The sequence below is a fragment of the Hoplias malabaricus genome, chromosome 12, assembly GCF_029633855.1.
Source record: "Hoplias malabaricus isolate fHopMal1 chromosome 12, fHopMal1.hap1, whole genome shotgun sequence".
Classification (NCBI taxonomy): domain Eukaryota; kingdom Metazoa; phylum Chordata; class Actinopteri; order Characiformes; family Erythrinidae; genus Hoplias; species Hoplias malabaricus.
Window position 1 is genome coordinate 30911547 of NC_089811.1, and position 23576 is coordinate 30935122.

Genomic DNA, 23576 nt, shown 5'->3' on the forward strand with positions numbered 1-23576 from the left:
CCTGGAGCGGGAATCAAACCCACAACCTCCAGGTCCCTGGAGCTGTGTGACTGCGACACTACCTGCTACACCACCGTGCCGCCTTTTACAAATATATTTCAGATTTAATTTAGATACCATGTGTGAACAAAGTTATGAAACCTCATGACAAACATGAAATTTACTACACTTTTTAATTAGCAAATTTGTAAATCTGTCAGATTTGACCGAAACGCAACAGGAGGGTTAAAAATGGGAGGAAAAGAAGAGTTGCTATCCTCCTTAACAAATCTGTCTGTTTTAACTGGAAAAAATTAACAAAATTTAAATCATTTCAACTTACCAGATTAACAATAGATGGAGCCAATAAGTTTACAGTACCTATTACGGAAGAAGAAACTAAAGAAGCCATTGACACACTTAAAAATAACAAATTCCCAGGTTTAGATGGCTTTTCTGGAGAATACTATAATTTTTTTTGTAAATGAGATAACCTCAGATTTATATAGAGTATATAATTATGCTCTAACAGAAAGAAGTCCATCGGTGCCATGGTTAGATGCTGTAAGTGTTATGACAAAAGACAATAAAGATCCATCTGTGTATGTCTTATCGCTCAATCAGCCTAATCTGAGTGTATTTTAAAATCTTGACCTCCATCATAGTATAGAGAATACAAAAACATTTCAGTAAACTTATAAAGCCAGACCAATCAACCTTTATTATTAACTGATAGGGAGTGGACAATGGCAGAATGGCCTTGAATTACAGTCAATAGCAGCTAAGAGGGACACCCCTTCAGTGCTTCTCAGCTTAGATGCTGTGAAGACATTTGACATGTTTGACTGGATTTAGGCTATATGGAATGTAATGATATGTTTGTTAAATGGATTAAAATAATTTTTAGAATGAACTTTACCTGCGCAGCAGGTAGTGTCGCAGTCACAGAGCTCCAGGGACCTGGAGGTTGTGGGTTTGATTCCTGCTCCGGGTGGTGTGTCCTCCCTGTGTCCACGTGGGTTTCCTCTGGGTGCTCCGGTTTACTCCCACGGTCCAAAAACACACGGTAGGTGGACTGACGACTCAAAAGTGTCCGTAGGTGTGAGTGTGTGACTGAATGTGTGAGTGTGTGTGTTGCCCTGTGAAGGACTGGTGCCCCCTCCAGGGTGTATTCCCACCTTGTGCCCAATGATTCCAGATAGGCTCTGGACCCACCGCGACCCTGAACTGGATAAGCGCTTACAGATAATGAATGAATGAACATCTCAAATATTATTAAAAGAAATGGGAGGAAAAGCAAAACATATATCAAGCAAAAGAAAAATCTGCTTCGTCCAACTGAGATGATGTTGGAACTTTTGTATGGTGCCATTCCAATAAAACCCAGCAATGACACTGATGCTTGAAGAATATTTCTGTTCATTTATGACAATGGATTTCATGTCAGGTAAAAGTCCAGAGAAGATGGCAGTCATTACTCAACAAAATGTGCACTGATATTTTGGACACTTTTCTCATTCATAGAAAATAGGTTTGGTGATAAAGTCATCAGGATGATGGAGATTGAAGAGATAATTTTCTTCAGACAAGGCATCAATAGATATGGCAGCAAACAGTCTCAAAACCTGGTCCATGAGCAGACTACATTAGTGCAAAACTGATCAAGAAAACCTTAATGTAGAAAATGTTTTTTCAGTAATTAAGTCCATGCCTCGAAGAATTCAGGTCTGAGGGGGAGCAAGTATTAATTCCGACGTTTTTTAGGCTATATATTATTTTTCTTTTATATTATTTATTTATTTATTTATTATATCTGTTTCAATAGGTGTTGAAAAAATACAGTTTGGTGTCATATTTGTGATTTGGTTCTGTGCTGAAATTTATTTTTATTTTTTTGTCGTGTGGAAATAGCTCTGCTGCAGTTCGGAGGTTTTAACGTTAACTTATTCATGAGAGGGCGGGATAGTCGGGGTGAAAGTTGAGGCTGTTGAGCGCGGCTCGTTTGGCGCCAGTGTTTTTCGCGGGTTGGAGAAACCAAGGGAAGTGCGCACTCCTGACTTTAATGTTGTTTTCTGTAACATCCCTCGTTTTATTTGATTCTCGTGTCCCCGTTCGTCCATGTTGTCTGTAGTCGACTGTGTGTCCGATAATAACTGAGAGGTGAGAGAACGCTGTGCTTCGTTGTGTTTAGCTCTGTGTTTGAGTCGAGGGAGTTGAGTATGTGAGTTAGCAGTGTGCTGATATCAGGGGCTCCACTCCAGCCAGGCCGCGCACGGGATCAACTCTCCAGACGATGCACAAGTTGCCTTTCTCATTTATTTACCGTTCCGCCGTAGATTGAGACTCTAGCGTTATTAATTTTCGCCAGCTTCCTCTTGTACCTTCAGTTCCACCTTAAATAATGCAGCGAATATATTCTGGCGCCCAGCTTCAGCTCTGACCAGCTAGCTATCTACCATAAACACGCAGGAGTGACCTCGTTTAAGATAGAATAGTGAAATGTTAACAGTTTACGTCGCGTGTTAAACAAATTTAAACTCACTTCGAATGGTTTACATCTCTGTGTGCTTGTCTTTATCCGCTGCTGGCCGCAGTGTTTCCACAGGACGCTAGACGAGGCTAACTGGGTCTCGCAAACCATATAAATAGCTAAGTCATGTTAAATGTCTGCAGTTAATAACCAAATGGAAGTCCGGCACTGTTTGTAAAGATAGTAATATTTACAGCCCTCAATCTTTTAATGTGATAGAGCCACTTCTCGAAACTAAACATGGAGAAAGCAAGGAAGCTAATTAGCCATCTGTTATATATATATATATATATATATATATATATATATTAATTGTGTTTATCTTTTGAGTTTTTTTTTTTTTGATGATGTCTAACGTTACATACTGCCTTTCCTGCCACCTGTTAACTGAGTGTTTACAAGATACAAGTGTATCTTTTTTTTACAGTTAATTTCACAACTTTGTACACACACGTATGTATGTGTATATATAAAAAATCTGCACACTAGTGTGAAATCTCACATTATTCATTCATTGTCTGTAACTGCTTATCCAAACCAGAGCAGCCAGAGGAAACCCATGCAGACACTGGGAGAACACACCAAACTCCTCAAACAGTCTAACCTTTTTGTGGCCACTTACATGTTTAAAATGTATTAGAATATGGCCATTCTAAAGAGTAAGGCACCAAACGCACAACTGCTCCCCAGGTGTCAGGGATAGCTGCCAGCAGTTCTCGGTGTGTGTTCACTGTCACAGATGAGTTAAATGCAGAAGACACATGTTATGACAACTAATTGCACTTTTGTTTTCTTCTAAATTCCTCACATTTTTCTTGATGTTAACTCTGACATAGCTACATGCAATGATTTAATGATGGTTTAATTTCGTGTTCTTAAAATTTCTTCAAAATTTGACTTTCACAGTGTGTAGTAAAACGTAACGTTTAAATTTTAACTTTCTTCATATATTCTGTAACAACTTGATAATGGCTTGATAATTAACTAATATTTTGATTCTAGCATTGGTACAGAAATAAAAAAACAGTTGTAATGATTGTGTTTCTGCAGGGTGTGAGGATGATGGCCACTGTACCTCTCACCAGCTCCAGCATTCTCCCACTCCTGGAGACTCTGGAAGATGATGCCGCTGGGGTATCAGAGCAGACCGATGCTTACCTCACCATTGCCAAGTGAGTGATTCAGTCTGTCTTTTGGTGCAGATGGGTATGTTTATTTAAATAGTTAACATTACAAATCCTGTTTTTGAAAACTCGGATTGTTTTGTAAAATGCAATAAAATAATCTGTGATTTAATCTGTGATATTGAACAAACATGCAAGAAAGATTTCTGGGTCTTTGCGGTTGACAGATATAGTTGGTAAAATTGGATGCCTGCAACACACTCCAAAAATGTTCCATTATAATCATGTTAATATATTGGATATAACAGGAGAATCCTCCAAAGACTTGCAAGCAAAGATGGGTTGTGGGACCTTACTTTTTTGCCAAACTTTGTGAGAGCATTTTTAAACGGGGTTTGTATATTTGTGTATCACATTACTACACTTTTTAAAAAACATTAAAGAGAATTTCTTTCTTTTCTATGTTTAGTCGTCTTAGTGGAGAAGATGGGAGACAGTTCTTTCCAGTAGTTGTAAAGCATTTTGCACAATTGGGTAAAGCTCTTCAGGTAAGAGTGGGTCTTCATTTGTATATATCTAATTTTAGCATTGCATTTTGTTCACCTTTATTGTTAAGTATATTAAATGAATGTACTTTTTGAAAATGTATGTTATCTGAAACACAGGATTTTTGAAGCCCCTCAGTGTGTTTGTTGATTCACTTTTTGTGCTGTTAGACTCACATATCCAGCGAGAATGAAGAGCTGAGCCAGGCTGCGCTTCAAGCATTGGGCTTCTGTGTTTTTAACACAAATATTGTCTCGGGAATCCCAGGTAAACTATAGAACAATGTGGCTGGATCCTAGCTATGCTAAGTATAATGTCATAATACATTATTTTATAGTGTTATGTAAATGTCTTTTTCATTTATTTGTTTGGTTGATTTTTTTACCCTTGTTTATTTAAAGCTAATTTTGCAGAGGAGATCCTGTCAGCCCTTTGTGCTTTAGTTTTAAAGTCCACAGACAAGAGCACATGCACTCGTGCATTATGGGTTATCTCAAAGCAGAACTTCCCTGCAGAAGTGGTGTCTAAGAAGGTCAGTATATAAAGCATTTTGGAATTCTTTTGCTCTTTCCTTTTTGAAGCATGCTACACTAATATACCTTTCCTTTATGTTTTCAGACACCAGAAATCCTCAGGACTCTACATACCATGCAAAAAAAAGACATCCAGTTAATCCTAATGGATCATGAATCACTTAATGTCATTATAAAGTAAATCTGGCTTTTGTTTCCACTAATAATCTTACAGTATTCAGACTTACTCTATGACACACTTTTTTATAATAGTAATATATTTTTTCATCTGTGTATGTGGTTTGTATTTCCTAAGCTGATATTCTGTGGCCATTTTCTTAACTTTTTGTACATATTAACTTAAAGAAATCTTGGACTTAATGTATTGAAGGCACAATTGTGTTCAACTTTAAGCTTGAACTTAGATTTGTGATTGCAAAAAATAGCACTTACAGGTTCTGTATTAATTTATGTCTGTTTCAGGCTCTTGGAGCAGGCTCCTGCTCAAATGGCTGAAGAAGCATTGAGCTGGGCTAAGCTAGTCATTCCTCTGGTGGTCCACTCAGCCTCGAAAGTACGCCTGCGAGCAGCTGCAGCACTGGAAATGGGATTGCCCCTTCTTTTGCAGAAACAACAAGATGTGGCAGCCATTGTAGAACCCATGATGTCGACTGTAAGTGTTTGCATACCCTTGTACTGGTGCACCTCAATAATTTAGAATATCATCAAAAAGTTAATTTATTTCAGTTATTATATTAAAAAAATAAAACTCATATAGATCCATTACTAACAGAGTGATCTATTTCAAGCGTTTATTTATTTCATTGTTGACGATCATGGCTTACAGCCAATGAAATTTATCTCTGAAAATTAGAATATTATATAAGACCAATTTAAAAAATATGATTTTTAATACAGAAATGTTGGCGTACTGAAAAGTATGTACAGTATATGCAGGCAGTGCTTGGTCAGGTCTCCTTTTGCATTATTTTCTGTGTCAGTGAGACCTGGCATGGAGGCGATCAGCTTGTGGCACTGCTGAGGTGTTATGGAAATTCAGGTGGCTTTGATAGCAGACTTCAGCTCGTCTGCATTGTTGGCTCTGGTGTCTCATATTCCTCTTGATCAAGTGAGTTTGCTGGCCAATCGAGCACAGTGATACTGTGGTTAAGCGTGGTATTGGCACTTTTGGCAGTGTGGACAGGTGCCATGTCCTGCTGGAAAATGCATTCCACATCTCCATAAAGCTCGTCAGCAGAGAGAAGCATGAAGTGCTCTAAAAGTTCCTGGTCGATGGTTGTGCTGACTTTGGACCAACACCAGCAGATGACATGGCTCCCCAAACCATCACTGACTGTGGAAGATTCATACTAGACTCAAGCAGCTTGGATTGTGTCTCTCTCCACTCATCCTACAGACTTGGGGACCTTGATTTCCAAATGAACAGTCCAGTGTTTTTTCTCTTTGGCCCAGGTAAGATGCTTCTGGCATTCTCTGGGTCATGAGTGGCTTGACACAAGGAATGCAACATTTGTGGCCCATGTCCTGGATACGTCTGTGTGGTGGCTCTTGAAACACTTACTTCAGCAGCAGTCCACTCCTTGTGAATCTCCCCCAAAATTTTGAATGGCCTTTTCCTTTAAAGGCTGTGGTTATCCCTGTTGCTTGTGCACCTTTTTCTACCACACTTTTTCCTTCCACTCAACTTTCCATTAATATGTATATTAATATTGGATACAGTAGGAGTGTGTCAGTAACATCAGTCAAGTCAGCGGTTTTCCCCGTGATTGTGTAGCCTACTGTAGCAGACTAAGAGACCATTTTAGGCTTAGAAAACATTTGCATGTGTTTTGTGTTGATTAATCTAATTTTGAGATAATGACTTTTGGATTTTCATTGGCTGTAAGCCATAATCATCAACATTAAAAGAAATAAAAGCTAGAAATAGATCACTCTTTGTAATGCATCTATATAATGTTTCACTTTTTGAATTGAAATACTGAAATAAATTAACTTTTTGATGATATTCTAATCTATTGAGATGGACTAGTAAGTCTTCTGGGTTCACTGATGCCCTTAATGGCATCAGTGATTATTATATTGATAAAACTTTGATTCTGCTTATTATTAGAATTAGGTGATGGCTTGTTAGAGGTTCCTTTAAAGACGCATTCAAATTTTTTTCTTTCAAACTTTTGTCCATGATTAAACATTTTAAAAATATTTATGATTAAGTGTAGTGACATGAAAGCATATCCATATATAAAAATTTTTTTTTACTTATTCTGCCATGTCTGACACTTCATTTGCAGAAACTGATTCCTGAAATGCAGAAGCTGTTCTCTTCTAAAAATGAAAGCAATGTGCTGAAACTCTGGCCTTTATTTGTCAAGATCCTTGGCAAGGTAATTTTATACCACAATTGTATATGTATATATGATGAGAGATTGTTCAGTGAAGCTAATTATTTGCATATTGTGTGCCTTCAGATGCTTCACAAAGGAGGTGCCTTCATAAATTCCTTGCTATATTTAGAAGAACTGGGGTTCCGCAGCTCCTCTCCCAGTATTAAGAAAATTGCCTTCATAGCCTGGAAGAGTCTCATTGACAACTTTGCTCTTAACCCTGGTGAGCAGAAAGCCGTTTTTCTTTTTTTCCTAGTGTTGCACTGATTCCGTATCTGTATCAGCACCGATGCTGGCACTTAAACACAGTATCTGTATCAAAAGTTTCATATGCTGCAACTGGTCTGAAACAAGATTTGAGGCAAACAAAATTTAAATCAGGCTTAAAGTTGTGTAGAGTAACCCCAGCATTTCAGAGAAAACTGATTCATTCAAGCAACCACAAAGAAGCACTCTAGCACAGGTCAGTAGGTCTTTGGAAAGTGCATTTCATTACAAATATCTTCAAGACAGTGTAAAAGGCTGTTCAGTTAGGCTTAGTAAGTACCTTCCTACTTGTACTTGTTACTGCATTGTGGATTTTTATTTTTTGTTCATGACTCTGAATTTTTTATTTTACAGCTAATAAAAAGTGATTGTTATTCATTCAAACTTACTTATTAGCAGTACAGAACATTGCTTTAACAAAATAAAATCTGTAAATATGGAAATATAAATATCTGCATTTCTAGGCACCTATTTAGTAGTTAAGACAGAGTTGGTATTGGTACTCTGTATCCGAAGGTTAAAAGTGGTATGTTTTTTCCCAATGGATTTTATCAAATTGCATAATAGGTTTTCTGGAATAAAACTAGGTCCTTCCGGACCTTCTAATTTTTTGCAGACATCCTCTGTAGCAGCAAGCGATTGAAGCTGCTTATGCAACCCCTCAGCTCCATTCTTGTGAGGACTGAAGCCTTGCTCCTCACCAAATTAGAAGTCTGGTGGTATTTAGTAGTCAAATTGGGGCCCAACTTGGCTATTAATTTTGAACAGGTAAACAAAGTTTGCCGCAGGCAATTCCTGTTTCACTGTATATATATTTTTAAAATGCATGTTCACCTGAAGCTCTTTTGTATCAGGTTGGGGTTCCACTGCTTCATAATACACTTAACCCAGATGCTTCAGTACAGGGCCCTATGACTCCTGCTAGAGGCACTGGTCAGAGCAATGGCTTTTGCCTGGCCACCCCTAAATCAGGTATAAACATCTATGTTGAGTTGTTAGTTTAAATCAATCACTTATCCATTTTTCATCTTAATCTAGTTCTTTTTATATTCCTTGCTTTTCTGCTCATGCATTTATCTCAGGTGTTCCTTCGTGTAGCAGTCCAGGGTCTGCCTCTCGTGGTCTCAACAGCAGTATGGCCTCACAGTCCTACCCCTCCATCCAGCTTTTGGGACTTGAAATGCTGCTGCACTACTTTCTTGGCTCACAGGCCACTGTTGAAGCTAGCAAGCACAAACTACAGCTCAGTCTTGGTAAGGCACCATATGTGTTTCAGTTTGATGTATCTGAATATCTTTTATGCAGTACTTTGTGTTAACACTGGGAATTAGCACTTTGGTGTCTCTTTTTTGGAAAAATGTCCTAAATTGTTTCATTGATATTTTAATGTAATTTTTGGTTGTTAAACAGATTATTTATTTATTTTTTTCTCGCTTTCTTAATCAAACATTTCCAATTTTCAGAGCCTCTTACACACAACCTCCTGAGCAGCAACTCATTCTTCAGCAAGTACTCCTGTACTTTCATCTCAGCTGTTAAAGATGGCTTCATTGCTGTGGGCAAGGATGCTCCAGGTACTCCCTTATACTTTTACATCATGAAATATAACAGTTTTTGAAGCAACTTGCATGGACATTTTTACCTGCACTAGCATTAAGGCTACCCTTAAGGGGATACAACCAGGTATGCAGATCCTAGAATGGTGTGTGCCCCCCTCCTTAAGATATTTTTCAAGATGTTGCTTTATGTTGGTCATAAAGAATCATTGTGAAATGGTAATCTGAATAATATGGAGCTCATTTTGTTGTTTAGGGAAGGCACAATTGTTTCTTTTTCTGTCAGTTGTATTTTCGTAGCCGTTGCCAGATGACTTTTTTTTTTTTTAATAATTGGCATGTTTAAAAGTATATCTTTCCCCATACTGTTGGGTGTAAGTTTGGGTAAGAATATTTAAACATTTAGTGAGTGTTTTGAGAGACACATAACCAAAATATTGCTGTATATTTTGTATTTTTTCTTTCAGATGCACTTGTCAGTATAATTTGGAATAGTCTGGTTAAATTTGTCAGTGCTGCAATAGAAAGTGGTAAGTTTTTTGGAGTATTCTACAAATGTGAACACAAAACCATGCATGTAGTTAGCAATTCATATCTCGATCCAATTTTCAGCTGGCAGTAAGAAGGAGAGACAGGGCTCTGAGGTGCTAACTCTCCTACTTCAGGCACTACAGTCTATCTTATCCTCTGAAGCTCTGCCAGCTTCACGAGCAATGGTAAGTCCTTTTGTCAAAAACAGCTGCTCATTCTTGCTCTCAGTTCCTGCCACTTGGAAACTTGAAATCGCTAAAATGCATTTTCCAGTGGTTGAAATATGAAATTGCAATTTGATATGAAAAAATTTTTAATTTCAGCCCTTCAAGGAAACAAATCCATAAGAGTTGCTATTTTATCTCTAGACATTATCAAAAGGCAATGTCTTAACAACTTTTAAATGTGGGCATTTAGAGTGGATATATAGACTGAGCAATCAGAAGCAACTGAAAAATGTGCCATCTATATTACAACAGCCAAAACTGTGTGACAGTCTGGCACCTGGTATTCAGTTCTAAAAGGTGGCTTGGACCTTACTTTATAGAAATATTTTGTAATTTAAATTTCATTTGCATTATTGGTCAGGAAAATCACAGTTGTATATTTTAGCCCTAGTTCCTTGGTCATTACAAAACAATTTTCCATATATATTTTGTCAGACGTTGGAAAATGTTGCAGTATTATACTCCGACACTGTCTCTTGAGAAGGTATAAGTTAACATTCTTTTTATCTTATGTCTTTTTTCAGTCTTTGTTGGAAGCCACAGTGAAGGGCATACCTCAGAAGGTGCTTGGGTCTGCAGTTTATCAAGTAGCTAACATGGATGTCTTAAATGTGAGCAAATGTCATTGTTTTCTTTTTTTTTTTTTTTCTTTTACTTTTTGCTGTTTTTAGTTGCTGTTGTTTAGGTTGCCCTTTTTGTTCTTTTCAATAAATGCCATTCTATTTATTCCTTTTGCAGGGTACACCAGCTCTTTTCTTAATACACCTTTTCTACAACAGCAGCTTCCTCTCCTCATTTGTGGCTGACAAGAGGTAAGTTCCTCAAAGCATGTTAAGTGGGTTGGCTTTTTTTTTTTTTTTTTTTTTTTTTTTTTTTTTTTTTTTTTTAATTGATTTTTTTTTTTTTTCTTGTCAGAACACAACCATGGAAAAACATGATCGTTCTGTTAATTACATAGTACTTTATACATCCTTAATATTTCACATTCATTGCTGATCACCTTTCTGAATGGTGCCTGGTTGTCATATTCAGTTTGCCGTATTCTAAAATGCACAATTCTACGTTACCTAATATTCACTGACAAATTTACTACATGCCTTTTTATTAGTACTTTACCAACTGTTGCCTCTCAATCAAAGGCTATTGTCAAACACACATTCCATTAATTCCTCGTATTGCTTTTCTAACTTTCTCTTAAAGTTCTCCTGTGCATTTCCTAGCTTATTGTCTAATGTATGCTTTGTTGTGTTTTGAGGTTGTAATACTTCAGGACTACTGAAATGTTATTTTTAACAAGCTGTAGTCTTAAAAATCAATGAATAATTTTAGAGTAATTAAGACTATATATGTGCCATATGGCTCCCTCCAGGGTGTGTTCCTGCTTTGGGCCCACTGATTCTGGCTAGGCTCCAGACCCACCGCAACACTAAACTGGATAAGCGGTTACTTACAATGAATGTGCCATATGCTTAAAAATATTAAATTTTGTCTTTTGATAGGTTTTACTTGTGCCTGGAAACCCTTATCAATTGTGGTCTCTGTGGACCCACATCCCCGCTTGCCTTTGCAGAAGCAGTTTTAGGGACAGTAAGTGGCAATGTGGAAAGTTTGGAAAACAAAGAGCATCTGTGGCGAATGTGGAGTATGGTGGTGAACCCTCTAACTGATACTATTACCCAGGTTTGTACCATGGATCCTGTATATTGGACCTAAATGTTCTCTTTTTGAGCATGAAGTGATCACAAATTATTACTTTAACAAAAGTTCTTATAGCTAACCTAATAGTTTATTCTTGCAGACAAATGAAGTAAACCAAGGAGATGCTCTGGAGCACAACTTCAGTGCAATTCACAGTGCCTTGATGTTCCCAATAAATCATCTTTTGCCTAGTTCAGCTCTTCCACAGGTCAGGGGTGCAGCGATTTCATTTATTCTGTCTCTCTTCATCAATTTATTCAAGGGTGTACTGAATTGTACTGGACTTAGTATGTGTTTTAAATAATCCTTTGTTCATTACATCTGCTTTCAGATGACACAGAAATCTATGCTGAGCACGTGGTCTCGGCTTTACAAGGCTTTTGCTCGCTGTTCAGCTCTGGTGGCCACAGCGGAAGAGAATGTGTGCTGTGAAGAATTGTGTAGTAGGTTTTCTGCTACATTGGATTGTGAAGCCCTGAAGGTGAATAGTTTTCACACATTTATTAATTGATTTGTATATTTAAACCTGCAGGCTGAAGAAACTTGTAATTATGCATATCATTATGTATATTTTCTATTTCCTCATTTAGAATTTGTCAACTCTTGATGTGGTAGCAAATATCTTGCACTCAATCATTGAGAGTGTGGATTTCTCACCTTTCACTGCCCAGTTTCAGCAGAAGATAAAATGTAAGACGTTACTTGTTTTGAAATATAAAGTTTCAAATTGTTAATTGTTTTTGAATAACTGAACCTTTTAATCCCCTAGCACCACACACTCCTCTGAGTTGGGTCCGGAAGAGGAGCAAAGTTTTAGGGAATCTCTCAAGCTTCCATGTCCTCCTGGTGCACTCTTTGGAAGCCTTCTTGGTTTTGAACTCCTCAGATGAGAGCAGTGGAGTTTTAAGTGACCTTGGTGTCAGGTTCATCTCAATTGTGAATACTCTCTTCACAAACCTTGCATTACCCACTGTTCTCCAAGAATCATTGGCTTCTCTCATGAAACCTCTTGCACTTCTTTATGGACAAGTAGGAGGGTGAGTTGTGTATGTCTTGTCATGATAGCTTCAAAACTAAAGCAAACCGAATGCCTTAATTTTTTTTTTCTTTATTTATATAGCTCAGAAGTTGAACAGTCAAAGTCCAGCTCTGCACTAGGATTGAAGGTAATTATGGCTCAGAATTTTATAACTGTTCAGAAGTATATTGTACATGCCCTGAATTTGTTCTTTTTCTAATAGATGGAGAAGCTGGTGGGGGAAATGTTTGGCTGCATCCAGACACGCACTGCACTGCAGTATGATGATGAGCTCCTTGCAGTGCTGTCCCCTTTGCTTTGTGTGCTTTTCCCACATAAATGCAAACACATCCGCTCAATTGTAACTCAATTCTGGAATGCCACTTTTGGAAACACACTTGTACTAACGTACCCTGAAATGCTAAAGTAAGTGTTTATTTGGATTTTAATCCATACATTTTTGTAAAGTAAAAGAAAGTGTAAGTATATTGTAACTTGACCCAGTGATTGACTAGTTAATCTATTTGTGTAGGCCTGTTTTAAGTCAGGCTAAGCAGAAGGCTCCCTTAATTTTACCTGGGTTTCAAACCACTGAAAACTCAGAAGATTTCAGTGGACAGTGTTCAGTAAGTTCTTTTATAGATGTATTATTTTCATTTAATTCATTGTGTTTGTCCTACAATAATGTGTTTTATTAATTATTGCTTCATATTATTTTGAGCAGAATGAGTGTTCTCAACTTGACACCAAAATCAGTGGAATGAAAGTGACCCCAGCAGGAAAAAGAGAATCCTTGCTATCCAAATCAGCAGAACCAAAGCAGAAGGAAAAGTGCTCTGCGGCTTCCAAACCTGTATCAGTAAGCAGACTGAAATAAAACTTGTTTATATATTATTATTTAAAAAATATATATTTTTAAAATAAATTTGAGAGCTGATTGTTTTTGCTCATACTATATTTTATATATACAGGTGAAACTAGATTTTGGATCTCCCAAGCTGCCACGACAAGTTCTTGAGGAAGAGGCGTCTGTAGATTTTGTTTTCATTCCTCCTGAGCCAAAGAAAAGAGTTCTGACTGAACATCAGAAAGAGGTCAAAAGAACTAAAAGGTAAAATTGTAAACACGATACATCCTGTATTACAGCAAAAAAATATTCTTTGCACAGGTAGTGCATTTGTGTTGTTTGTTTTCTAGAGATGACATTCCTGCTATGTACAATAACCTAGATGCATCTTTGGATACTACAGTCTTTACACAGTACACTCAGAGCCAAGAAGAATCAATGTAAGTGTTGGGTTTATGACATGCTTTTCACCAGCCATTACCTGCCACTCTGTTCACTGCTTTAAAATATTATTTTCTTTAATAGGTTACCAGCAGATGATCAACTTAAAAATACAGAAGTGGATGCTTTAGGTTCCAAGGTAATTCTAAGTATACATGATTAGCCTAACATCATTTACAGATATTACACATTTGGAAATAAACCATGAGACCATGAAGTTTGTTTATTTATTTACTTTTTTGTATATTAAATATCTATCCCTCTTCACAGGATATAGATAATGTGGTATTGTCTTTAGACAAAGATGAAAATAAATCAGTGACATGTGTACAAGAGGATGTAACAAATGATACTGACCAAGAAGCTGAGATGCAGTCATCTGTAGATATCACTGCGACAGATGCAAGTGGGCAAGAGGACTCTGCTAAAATGGACCACAGCCCAAATGTGTCTGGGTCATCTGACATGATCTCTGGTACACCATCAAAACCTAGCAGACGTCAGTCTTTCATCACATTGGAGAAATATGTAGAAGGAAGACCAGCCAGTCCTATAAGTGCTACAAAATTTACTGGAACACTCACTAGGACTTCTTGCAGTCAGGACACTCCAAAATCCCTACAGTCAACACCAAATGCCTCACATGGCTCATCAGAAACGGATAATGGGGCAGCTCAGTCAACATCTGACGATATTGCCCAACATTCACCTCCACAGATTGAGGAACCACCTGTGGAAAAAAAAGCAGAAAGGAAATCTGTGAATAAACTTTCCAGTGGTGATGAGGATGATGTGATTCCAGACACCCAAACCCAAGTTATGAATGTAACAGCAGATTGTGAGAAGTCTTTGTATAAATCAGATTTAGAGGTAGATACTGAAAAGGCTTCCCTTGAAGAGGATTCAGAAGTTCTTGCTTCTGCTCAAACTTCTGCTCAGATTGAACCACGGAGATCAGGTAGACGTAGAAGTAAGCCAATCCGACCAGGGGAGGATTTACAAGATCTGGAATCAAAAAGTAAACTGCAGAAAAAGGATCCTGTAAATCTCTCAGCTGATGTGAATGCCCAGGAGACTACACCTACCAAGCAATCAGACAACATTTTGTCTGGCAGGAGCAGGAGAAGTAAAGGGTTTGAAGACAAGAGTGAAAGTGGTAGATTGCAGAATAGTCAGCTTACAGAATGTAGCCAGACAGATTCTCAAGTATTATCACCAACTCCGAATACAAACTTGTCGCAGGGGAGAAGTAGTAGAAGTAAGAGTAAGGAGTATAGCCAGACTGAACTTTCTACTGATCAGCAGTCTCCATTAAGCGAAACAGATAAATCTCCTCTTAGGCAGTCTGAGAGTCAGTCACGTACTAGGACTGTAAGGCGGACCAGATCGTCTGTTGCCAGTCCTGAGGTTTCACAAGATGGTCTAGTTGTTTTAAAGAGCAAACATACAGACACTGCAACTGACACAGGTGCTGATGGCCAGTCGACTGCACGACCAAAAAGACCCAGGAGGTCTGAGGCAACTGAGTCACAAAACAAAGACAAGCCAGTAATGGAAATTGAAAAAGACAGTGACCTGAGTCAGTCTGATTCTCAAGTATCAATGCAGACTAAAGGCAGAGTAGGAAGACGGAAAAGGACAGAGGAAGAGATGAACCACAGCAGAGACAACACTCCATCAGATCCTGTAGTTTCTGAATGCTCAAAGGCTGAGGGAATTGGAGAGGTACAAGACTCTCAGGGACGTGGCAAATACAACACTCGCCGTTCATCTCAAGGCTTGATGCATGTTGAGAATGCAGAGACTGAGAACTCTGACAGAGAAGGTGAACGATCTAAAAAGGCAAGGGGAAATAGATCAGCGGCTTCAGAGGAAATGCCCAATACGATAATGCATGAAAATGAATCGCAGAATACATTGGGCAAGGATGATGCAGATCAAAGAGAAGTGTCTGAGAGAGAGTCAAAGTCCTGTTTAGATGTGGAAGACAAAATGGGTATCCCTACAGTCGAAAAGCAAGCAATTGAACACTGCATATCTGATGCAAAAATGACTGAAGAAACCAGTAATGGAGAATTAAAAATGGATGATGATTCCATTAAAGAAATGAGTACTGTTTTTGAAACAAAATCTCTAGGGGAGGGAAAAGTGACAACTTTACAGAATAGTTTAGTGCTACCAGAAAAAGTTGTTTTAAAGACTCCGGAATTGCACAGATGTCCACACACTAAAAGAATTGGAGGACGCAAACGTTCCATAAGCTGTAATTGCCTCTTGGACAGTAGTAGTACGCTCTCACAAGAGAATGTTTCCAGTGATTCTCAGGTTTCACCAGAAGTGAAAGATGAGACTTGTCTTAAACCCAATAGTTTGCCATCACAATCTGAACTAAGCCAAACCAAGCCTATCCTAGCAGAAATAGAGAGTGGAATTTCTGACAAGTGTTCAGCCTCATTCACTTTGACTGATAAAGATAAAACCACTAAAAGCCCTGAGGAACAGCTCGGTGTAACTGGTTCACAGTTTCCAGATGTAAAGGTTGGTACCACCCAAGCAGAGGAAAGTCAAAATAAGAACATGGATGATGCAGAGAGTGAAAAGAAACAGGATAAGAATATCTCAGAATGTCAAGATGAGTCTCAGTCGTCAAGCAATCAAGGTGCCTTGCAAAATCAGGTTGAATCTGTGCATTCTGAGAATGTATGCCCAGAGCAGTCCCCCAACAGCCAGAACAATGCAGATTATTTATCTGTAAATGAAAGTGGGGAAAGGCATGAAACGTCAGAGAAGGAGGGTATACATGAAATAGCTGTTGGTGTTTCTGCCATGACGGAACAAACTGAATTAGATGATCCACCCCATGTAGAGGGGCATGGTGAAGAAACACAAATAGATGACAAAGATGTTCAACCTGAGACTGATTTCCAAATGAAGGTATCAGAGCCTCTTCATACTGCCCCATCAGAAACATGTCTAGACTCTCCACCCAAGCAGAGGCCCTTAGATGTGGGACATGGAGACCTAGAACTGGGTCAGAGTCCTAGTAGTAGCACAGCACGGGGTGTATGGTCACCATCAGCGTCTCCATCTACAAGCATTCTAAAGAAAGGACAGAAAAGACAGTTTGAAGAGGACACTCCATCCCCTCTCTTGAAGGTAGTGTTATCTCCACTGAAAGAGTGGTTTAAGAATTTTTGGCAATTATTGCCTAAACTATGTATTTAATTATTTATTATATATATATATTTTTGGGTGTCTAGTCCCGGCGGGTGTCTTTTGCAAACCCAATTTACCAGCAGGAATTGGCTGATGATATTGACCGGCGTAGTCCAGTAATACGGACAAGTTCCCCAAGGTCTAAAAACATTGGGCAACCCAAGGTACTTGTATGGACAATGTTTAATCCAGTATATTAACATGTTGATATTTTTGTTTAGTAATAAAAATTTTATTTCTTTGCAGTTTATCACAACACCAACTAAAGGAGTGTTAACACTCTGTCCCCGCAACCTTCGCAGTCCAGGATACAGGAGTTCAAAGAAATGCCTAGTATGCCTTCCTCAACACACTCAACTGCAGACTCTGACAAAACATGAATTAGGTGTATTTAAGATGTAAATATTTAAGAATTCATTGTCATTTCCTAAAATTGTAACAGATCTCAGAGATGAGTCATGAGCCACGACCCATTCCAAAGGACTGTGTATATCCAGCTCTGGTCTGCTGCTCTACTCCTGTGGAAGCTGTTCTTCCACAGATTTCCTCTCACATGTGGTGAGTCAGAACAGTGCAAAAGTTAAGATGTTCTTTTCATTTGTTTCGTATTTAACTATGGGAACACAGCATTGATAAAGCAACACCTGCGTCCTATATAGCAAGTGCAGCTCCCAGATTTGCCGTACTCGCTCTCTGCAGTGAAGACCTTTTTCTACCTGCTCTTCTTCAATGTGTGTTTCCAATGATAGAAATTCAGACACAATTTTTGTGATTTTCTTTGTAATTTGAATTGTACATGGCCTGTATAAGTGTCTTCAATGCACAGGAAGCCATTTCTCAGCCGGACACTTGCGTCCACTGCTGTGGCATATATCCTGATATGCTGGCCTCACAGTACCTATGCCACCACCTCATACACTCTTCTCCCACCGTTGGACCCTGGCTCATTCTTGGAGGAATATTATGGATGTGGAATCTCCTATGCCACCATCTTTCCCTCTCAGTGATGGAGGAGGACAATGATGCACAGTCAGCCATCTCCGCATCCACGAACCTGAAGCTAGATGCTTCTCCACAGAAACGAAGGGTTAAACCTTCCTACTTGTGTGCCACCTCTAGACTCTTAAGAACAGATGGGGAACTTGGACTTAAGCTGCAGCGAACCTGCAATTCCATGACCCTGGTTTCGTTGTGTTTCACAGTGAATAATAACCATAAATTTAAAAAATACTAGGGAGAGCAGCTAGTGCAGTTTTAATACATTCACAGTTGGTCTAATGTAAGTGAAATAACATTTAGTGCACTGGATTACACTGCCTTGTACACATTTATCCATTTTATCAGCTCCACTGATGATACAGGAGCACTCTGTATTTCTACAATTACAGACTATAGTCCATCTGTTTCTCTGCACCCATTTCACCCTGCTCTGTGATGGTCAGGACCCCCACAAAGCTGGTATGGTGTGGATGGTGGTGGTGTTGGTGTGTGCTTTGCTAGTATGAGTAGGTTTTTTGGGAAATACCACAGAATTTCTCACATGCATATACTCACTTCTCAGTCTTCTTCCTGGTGGACAGTGATGAGCATCTGGTGGAAACAGTCACCCACCCATTGCTGTTTCCACCTCTCCTACCAGGTGCTATATAGAGTATTAGAACTAGTGTACTTTTTATAGCACTATGAACTTGGACAGTTTAAATCCCTGTACCCTGGCTTTTCTTATGTTGCATCTGATTGTAACCAGTTCAGAAAACATGCAACATGGGAATTTGCTACATCTTTTTCATAATGATATACCAAAGAAAATGATGAAAAACAGTGCTAGGTTATGTATGTTATCATGCTTCTCTCAGTCGGGAGTGAGGTATCTGACCATATTTCCTTACTTTCACTTCATGTTGAAAAGCGTATTCTTAGAATTTCAAATTTGGGAGCTGCACCCTCTTGTGTTATGGCTGATTCTCATTTATCATGGAAATACCTATGGCACCACACCTGGTAGGTAGTTGACTGACTGTGGGGGCGTTTATCAGCTTTGAAGAAATCTCTGTATGGATTTGTGTAAGTGGTTTGTGCTTTTATAATTTAGGAATTCTTTATTACTCTCCTTGTCTAGGCCTCGAGGACTTGGTCAGCTTGTCCGTGCTAGAAATATTAAGACAGTTGGAGATCTAAGTGCTCTTACCCCCAGTGAAATCAAGCTGCTGCCCATTCGCTCACCCAAGCTTTCAAATGTAAAGAAAGCACTCAAAACTTATCATGAACAACAGGTACTGTCTAAATGAATAATTTAAGTTGATGAAATTGATACTATAAATTAAGATTTATTAAAAAAAAATTTCTCCCCAAGCGAAAAGGGCGAAGTGATGACTTAAAAGGCTTTGATGTAATGGAGAAAATGACATCTGAACCTGAAGAGATGGGCACAGCTCCAAATCAAGAGGACGAACAAACTTCTACAGATACACAAAGTATTACCAGTATGTACATACATTAAAAAAACTGCTATGTCATGGTCAGAATATGAATACTAGAAACCTAATATCAAACTTCTTTTCAGCAGAAGTGGTCTCTTCAGAAGAGGGGTCTGTTTCAGAGGTAACATCAGCATCAGAGGTGGAGGCTGTTCCAGAGGAAAGGTCCACTTCACATCTACAAGAAGCAGCCATGGTTTCTGAGAGTTTACTGTCGGATGTCATGGGTTTGGGAACTCGATTTACCCCAGAGGAGCTCAGTCACTATTCACCAAGAGAACTAAATCTGATGCATGAACAGCTTAGTGGCATGATGAGAAGTGTTGTGAATGATCTTCAGTCACGTTTAGTCAGTAAACTTGAGGAAAGTTTACTATGACCTACAGTCTTTACTGCAACCTTAATTTTCACCCTGGATGTCCTTCATGGAACGTTCTGCTTTCCACTGGTTATTAACATTGGACTTTGCTTTGAGTCATCTTTTAGATATATTTTTCTAGACTGATTGTCAAGATTTCTGCAGATGCATAGTACTGCTTTTACAGTTTTAAATGTCCTTTCATGGTAACACAGAGTGATGGCCTCACATCTGGTTTTATGGGATTTATATAAACGCAGACCAAGATGATGGCACTTTTTATATTGCTCGGTTTAAATAAATGAATAAATGTGCAAAATTGTGTTTTTTAAACTGTTAACCACCAGTGGCTAATTGGTGCATTTAACAGTTTGTATGCCAAGTCTGTGGTATCGCCTATGTTTGCACATGTGGTGAAATTAAGTTACCACATGCTGACTGTTTTTCTATTTACAGTGCAAGGTCTTCACAAGTTTGAAGGTTTTGGCTTTTTTTTTTCTTCGAAACCTGAGCCCTAACTTTCTCATTGATCACAAGGATTAAATTTGCGTTTGTTTTGTGGTAATCAGACCAATAAACACATTATTCATTAGTCCTGATAACATTCAACATTTGCTAAATTTTATTGCATATAAATTAGTTAGCATATGCGTACAGAGAAGGGGAATTGTGAATGTTTAGTTTGTCTTAGTGCTGTTGTTACATGTGGAGTGTAGGCTATGGTGTACATAATTTTTAAATAAAGAAGAAGAAAAATATGATTAAAGCGCCAAAAATGTGGCTTCTTTCGATTGAGATTCAGTTTTTAAATCAATTTACAACATCTCAGAAGGATTGCAATTAGTGTCCAGAGTGTGTTCCTATACCCAAAGTTTCTGACACACTGATCAGGAAAAGGTGATTAGAGAACAGGAATGAATTTGGACCACTGTTTTTGATGATTGATATTCAAATCTGTACTGAATAACTTCATTCTGCTTTGGATTGTACTGCACAAGCAAATCATGTCATCATTACTTATTACACACAGGCGATATTCATGACATGAGACAGATTTACTGCAGAAGCGTGGTGTGCTTTATTAACTACTGAGTCATTGTATATGACTCCAACCCTCAACCTAGGGATTTAGAAGAAACAAAACACACATGCAACTTGTGACCAGCCTTCGTTTGAGGAGGGAAGAGACTAGGCTTATTTCTTAACTTTTTACTACACATTTTTGCATCTGAGGAAATGTTGGTGTTTCCTCAAAGTTTGTGAGTTAAGTTCATTTTCATTCTTTGTATTAGTTTTGTTCAGTGTTTAATCAACAAAAATATCACATTTATCACTTTTCCTTAAGAGAAAAGAAGTACAGAAAGTAAGCCCATCTCTTTTGTGCAAGATTCAATACTGGAAACTCCAGGGAAGCTTTCCATTAAGTCTGAATCGGACGTTTGTCGACAATATACAAAAATAATGGGCTTTTATTTACTCAACTGTTATGCTGGGTTCGGAACATAAAAGATAAATACAGTGGTCTATCAAATACTGAAATATAATGCGTGTCAATTTCTCATGTCACATCCACAGAAGAAAGGGCAACACTGGCATGAACAAACCAGTACATTTTAATGCGGACAAACATAAGCATAGCACTTCTAGGCCTAACCTAACCTTAACTATAGCAAACAATTGCCTGAGATGTTTAAGCTCAGTGGATGTGTCATACTCCCACTTCTCTTTAGATTGCTTCCACATAGTTGGCTGGCAGCATGCCGGTTTTGCCTGTACGCTGCACAGTGCCGTACATCCAGCCCTCATCAATGGACTGTACATTGACGATAACATCTCCATCCTTGAAGGAGACCTCATCATTGTCAGCAGCACTATAGTCATACATAGCACGTACAGTTTTCTATGAATGAAAAGAGCAAAAGAATATATTGATTACATATATAACAAAACATCTTCAGGGCATCCTTAGAAAACATTCTTTAAATTGGCAAAGATTTTATTTTGAAGGGTCCCAGAAACCACATCAAGGGATGTTTTTTTCCTGTTATAACCAACATATGGAAATATATGTCTGTTGCTTTAGTCCCCTGAATAAAACATGGGCAAAAAGCATGTTCTTATTGTCTTACACCTAAATGAAAGCCAGTAAACATTAAGAGTGGGTGTCGCTTGTTAGCTGGTTTGGCACTGGATTTTAACAAAAAGCTCCACAACGTACTCAGTTCAGTGATTTGCAACAATGACACACTGCTTACACCTTGCAGTAATGTGTGTCCAGATTTTAACTGGATAAACCTCTGTTGAAACCTTTACACTTTTCCCTAAAATGTGTCTTCAGAACAGATCAGTCCAATTTTATTTTCCCTCATTTGAAACAAAACTGTTTTGCTTTCTACTGTGTAAACAGAAGGCTGTGTCATTAGATATGAGAAAAAAATGATAGAAATGATTGTTCTTTGTTTCACAGATATTGAATTGCATAAACCAATGCCAATACTGAAAAAACAGTGTTTACACTTCTATTAAAAAGTGGTGATTTGAGTCAATATAATGTAGTCACTGTGTGTCGAAGGGAGATATGCACCTGGTATTTCGTGTGACCAATTGAAATCTGAGTGTGATATCATCACCAAAAAAAACCCACTTTAACACACGGTGTAAACATCTGTCCTTGTTCTAGGATAAACAGGCTCATGTTCATGACTGTATTTTGGTCGCCTTAAAACATTTTTCACAGACCCAATGTAGCTGTTCCAACTCATCACTACTTACTCCAGTGGTCGAGGGGTGTGAGGGCACAGAAGACACAGTGGTCTGTTGAGTGGCCACAGAGGAGGATCTCTGCTGAAGCTCTACGGTCTTTGTCTGCTGGTAACCTTTAGGGCAGAAAAAAATGCATTTTAATTTAAAATGTATGCTGCATTTACTGACGCAATGTTTTAGTCTCAGAAATACTAATTCAAAAGTTTGGAATCACCTGTCATAATTGTTATAATCTCTATATAATGGCTTATTCATTTTTAAATATTTTTAGGGAAAACGAGGTAGGACAAAGAAAAAAAAACTAGTACATATTTTGTATTAAAAATACTACCATATATTAATGAAATAAATATGAAGAACTTTTTGTTAGCACTGTGATAGAGTTGCAATCACTGTGTTTGTGCTACAGTGCTAAATATGGATACTTTATCTTGAACGTTCAATTCTAAAGTTTTTCATGTTAATATGTTATTAATACACATTGACACAACTGATTTAAATCCAGATTAAACTCAAACCGAGTTTAATTTCTTTTCAATAATCTGAAAACCAAAAAAACAACAACTGCTAATTGTCATTCTTATTGATGGACAAGGTATATACCTAAGGTGGTAGCAGGGAATCCATTGCTGTAGAGGGACATGTGGTGTTCTACATTTTCAGACACTTCGGATTTCTCATCTCCAACACCGCTCATGGCGCTAGTGGAACGAGAGTGCTCCTTACTGCGACGCTGAGCTTGAACTAAAAGATGCAGAAGTTCAATGTGAGTTTACTACTGCCCTTAATTATGTGGAAATAGAACTGTGAAATTAGTGTGTTTATAGAAGCACCAATGGAGATCGTTATGGTAGCCAAAGGAGATAAACAAGGGGACAAATGCCAGCTGGTTTATTTTGAATGCAATGTCTAAAACATTTGTCTTTAAAACTATAAGATGTTTGGCTTAAATTGAAAGGTATAGTCAGTTATAAGTCAGTTATATAGTCAGAAAGAAGGCCAAATCAGCAGAGTAATTGAGTCTCTGCTGAGAACTTTCCAATATAAAATATTTTTACTGATAGTACTATCCACACTATGT

At 38.2% G+C, this 23576-nt stretch overlaps 2 protein-coding genes across 5 annotated transcripts in view; one reads left to right on the plus strand and one right to left on the minus strand.

Moving 5' to 3' along the window:
• The first annotated feature begins 1964 nt into the window (after positions 1–1964).
• rif1 (replication timing regulatory factor 1) lies at positions 1965–20719 on the plus strand. 4 transcript variants are annotated; one of them, XM_066686350.1, is made up of 36 exons: positions 1965–2139; positions 3560–3681; positions 4103–4181; positions 4350–4446; positions 4581–4711; positions 4798–4889; positions 5175–5364; positions 7004–7096; positions 7181–7319; positions 7980–8131; positions 8218–8335; positions 8446–8616; positions 8827–8937; positions 9387–9449; positions 9532–9635; positions 10202–10288; positions 10416–10489; positions 11177–11357; positions 11476–11583; positions 11707–11856; positions 11966–12065; positions 12145–12412; positions 12496–12541; positions 12617–12819; positions 12926–13019; positions 13118–13252; positions 13365–13504; positions 13591–13680; positions 13766–13820; positions 13952–16837; positions 16942–17061; positions 17144–17230; positions 17340–17455; positions 19017–19170; positions 19251–19380; positions 19461–20719. In XM_066686350.1, exons 2-36 carry the CDS (start codon positions 3569–3571, stop codon positions 19751–19753), a joined length of 7170 nt encoding a protein of 2389 aa, XP_066542447.1. In that variant the 5' UTR covers positions 1965–2139; positions 3560–3568; the 3' UTR covers positions 19754–20719. The 4 variants fall into 4 exon arrangements, with proteins under 4 accessions (XP_066542447.1, XP_066542449.1, XP_066542450.1 ...); XM_066686352.1 differs by having other exon boundaries at positions 19251–19371; XM_066686353.1 differs by having other exon boundaries at positions 19251–19371; positions 19464–20719.
• Positions 20720–20958: 239 nt separating this feature from the next.
• The window catches only part of neb (nebulin), a 64674-nt gene continuing 62056 nt past the window's right edge, over positions 20959–23576 (minus strand). The window contains exons 134-136 of the mRNA XM_066686065.1: positions 23099–23239; positions 22505–22608; positions 20959–21632 (exon numbers count right to left, since the gene is read on the minus strand). Coding sequence (XP_066542162.1) covers positions 21459–21632; positions 22505–22608; positions 23099–23239 — 419 coding nt within the window. The 3' untranslated portion in view covers positions 20959–21458. The remainder of the gene's footprint in view (positions 21633–22504; positions 22609–23098; positions 23240–23576) is intronic.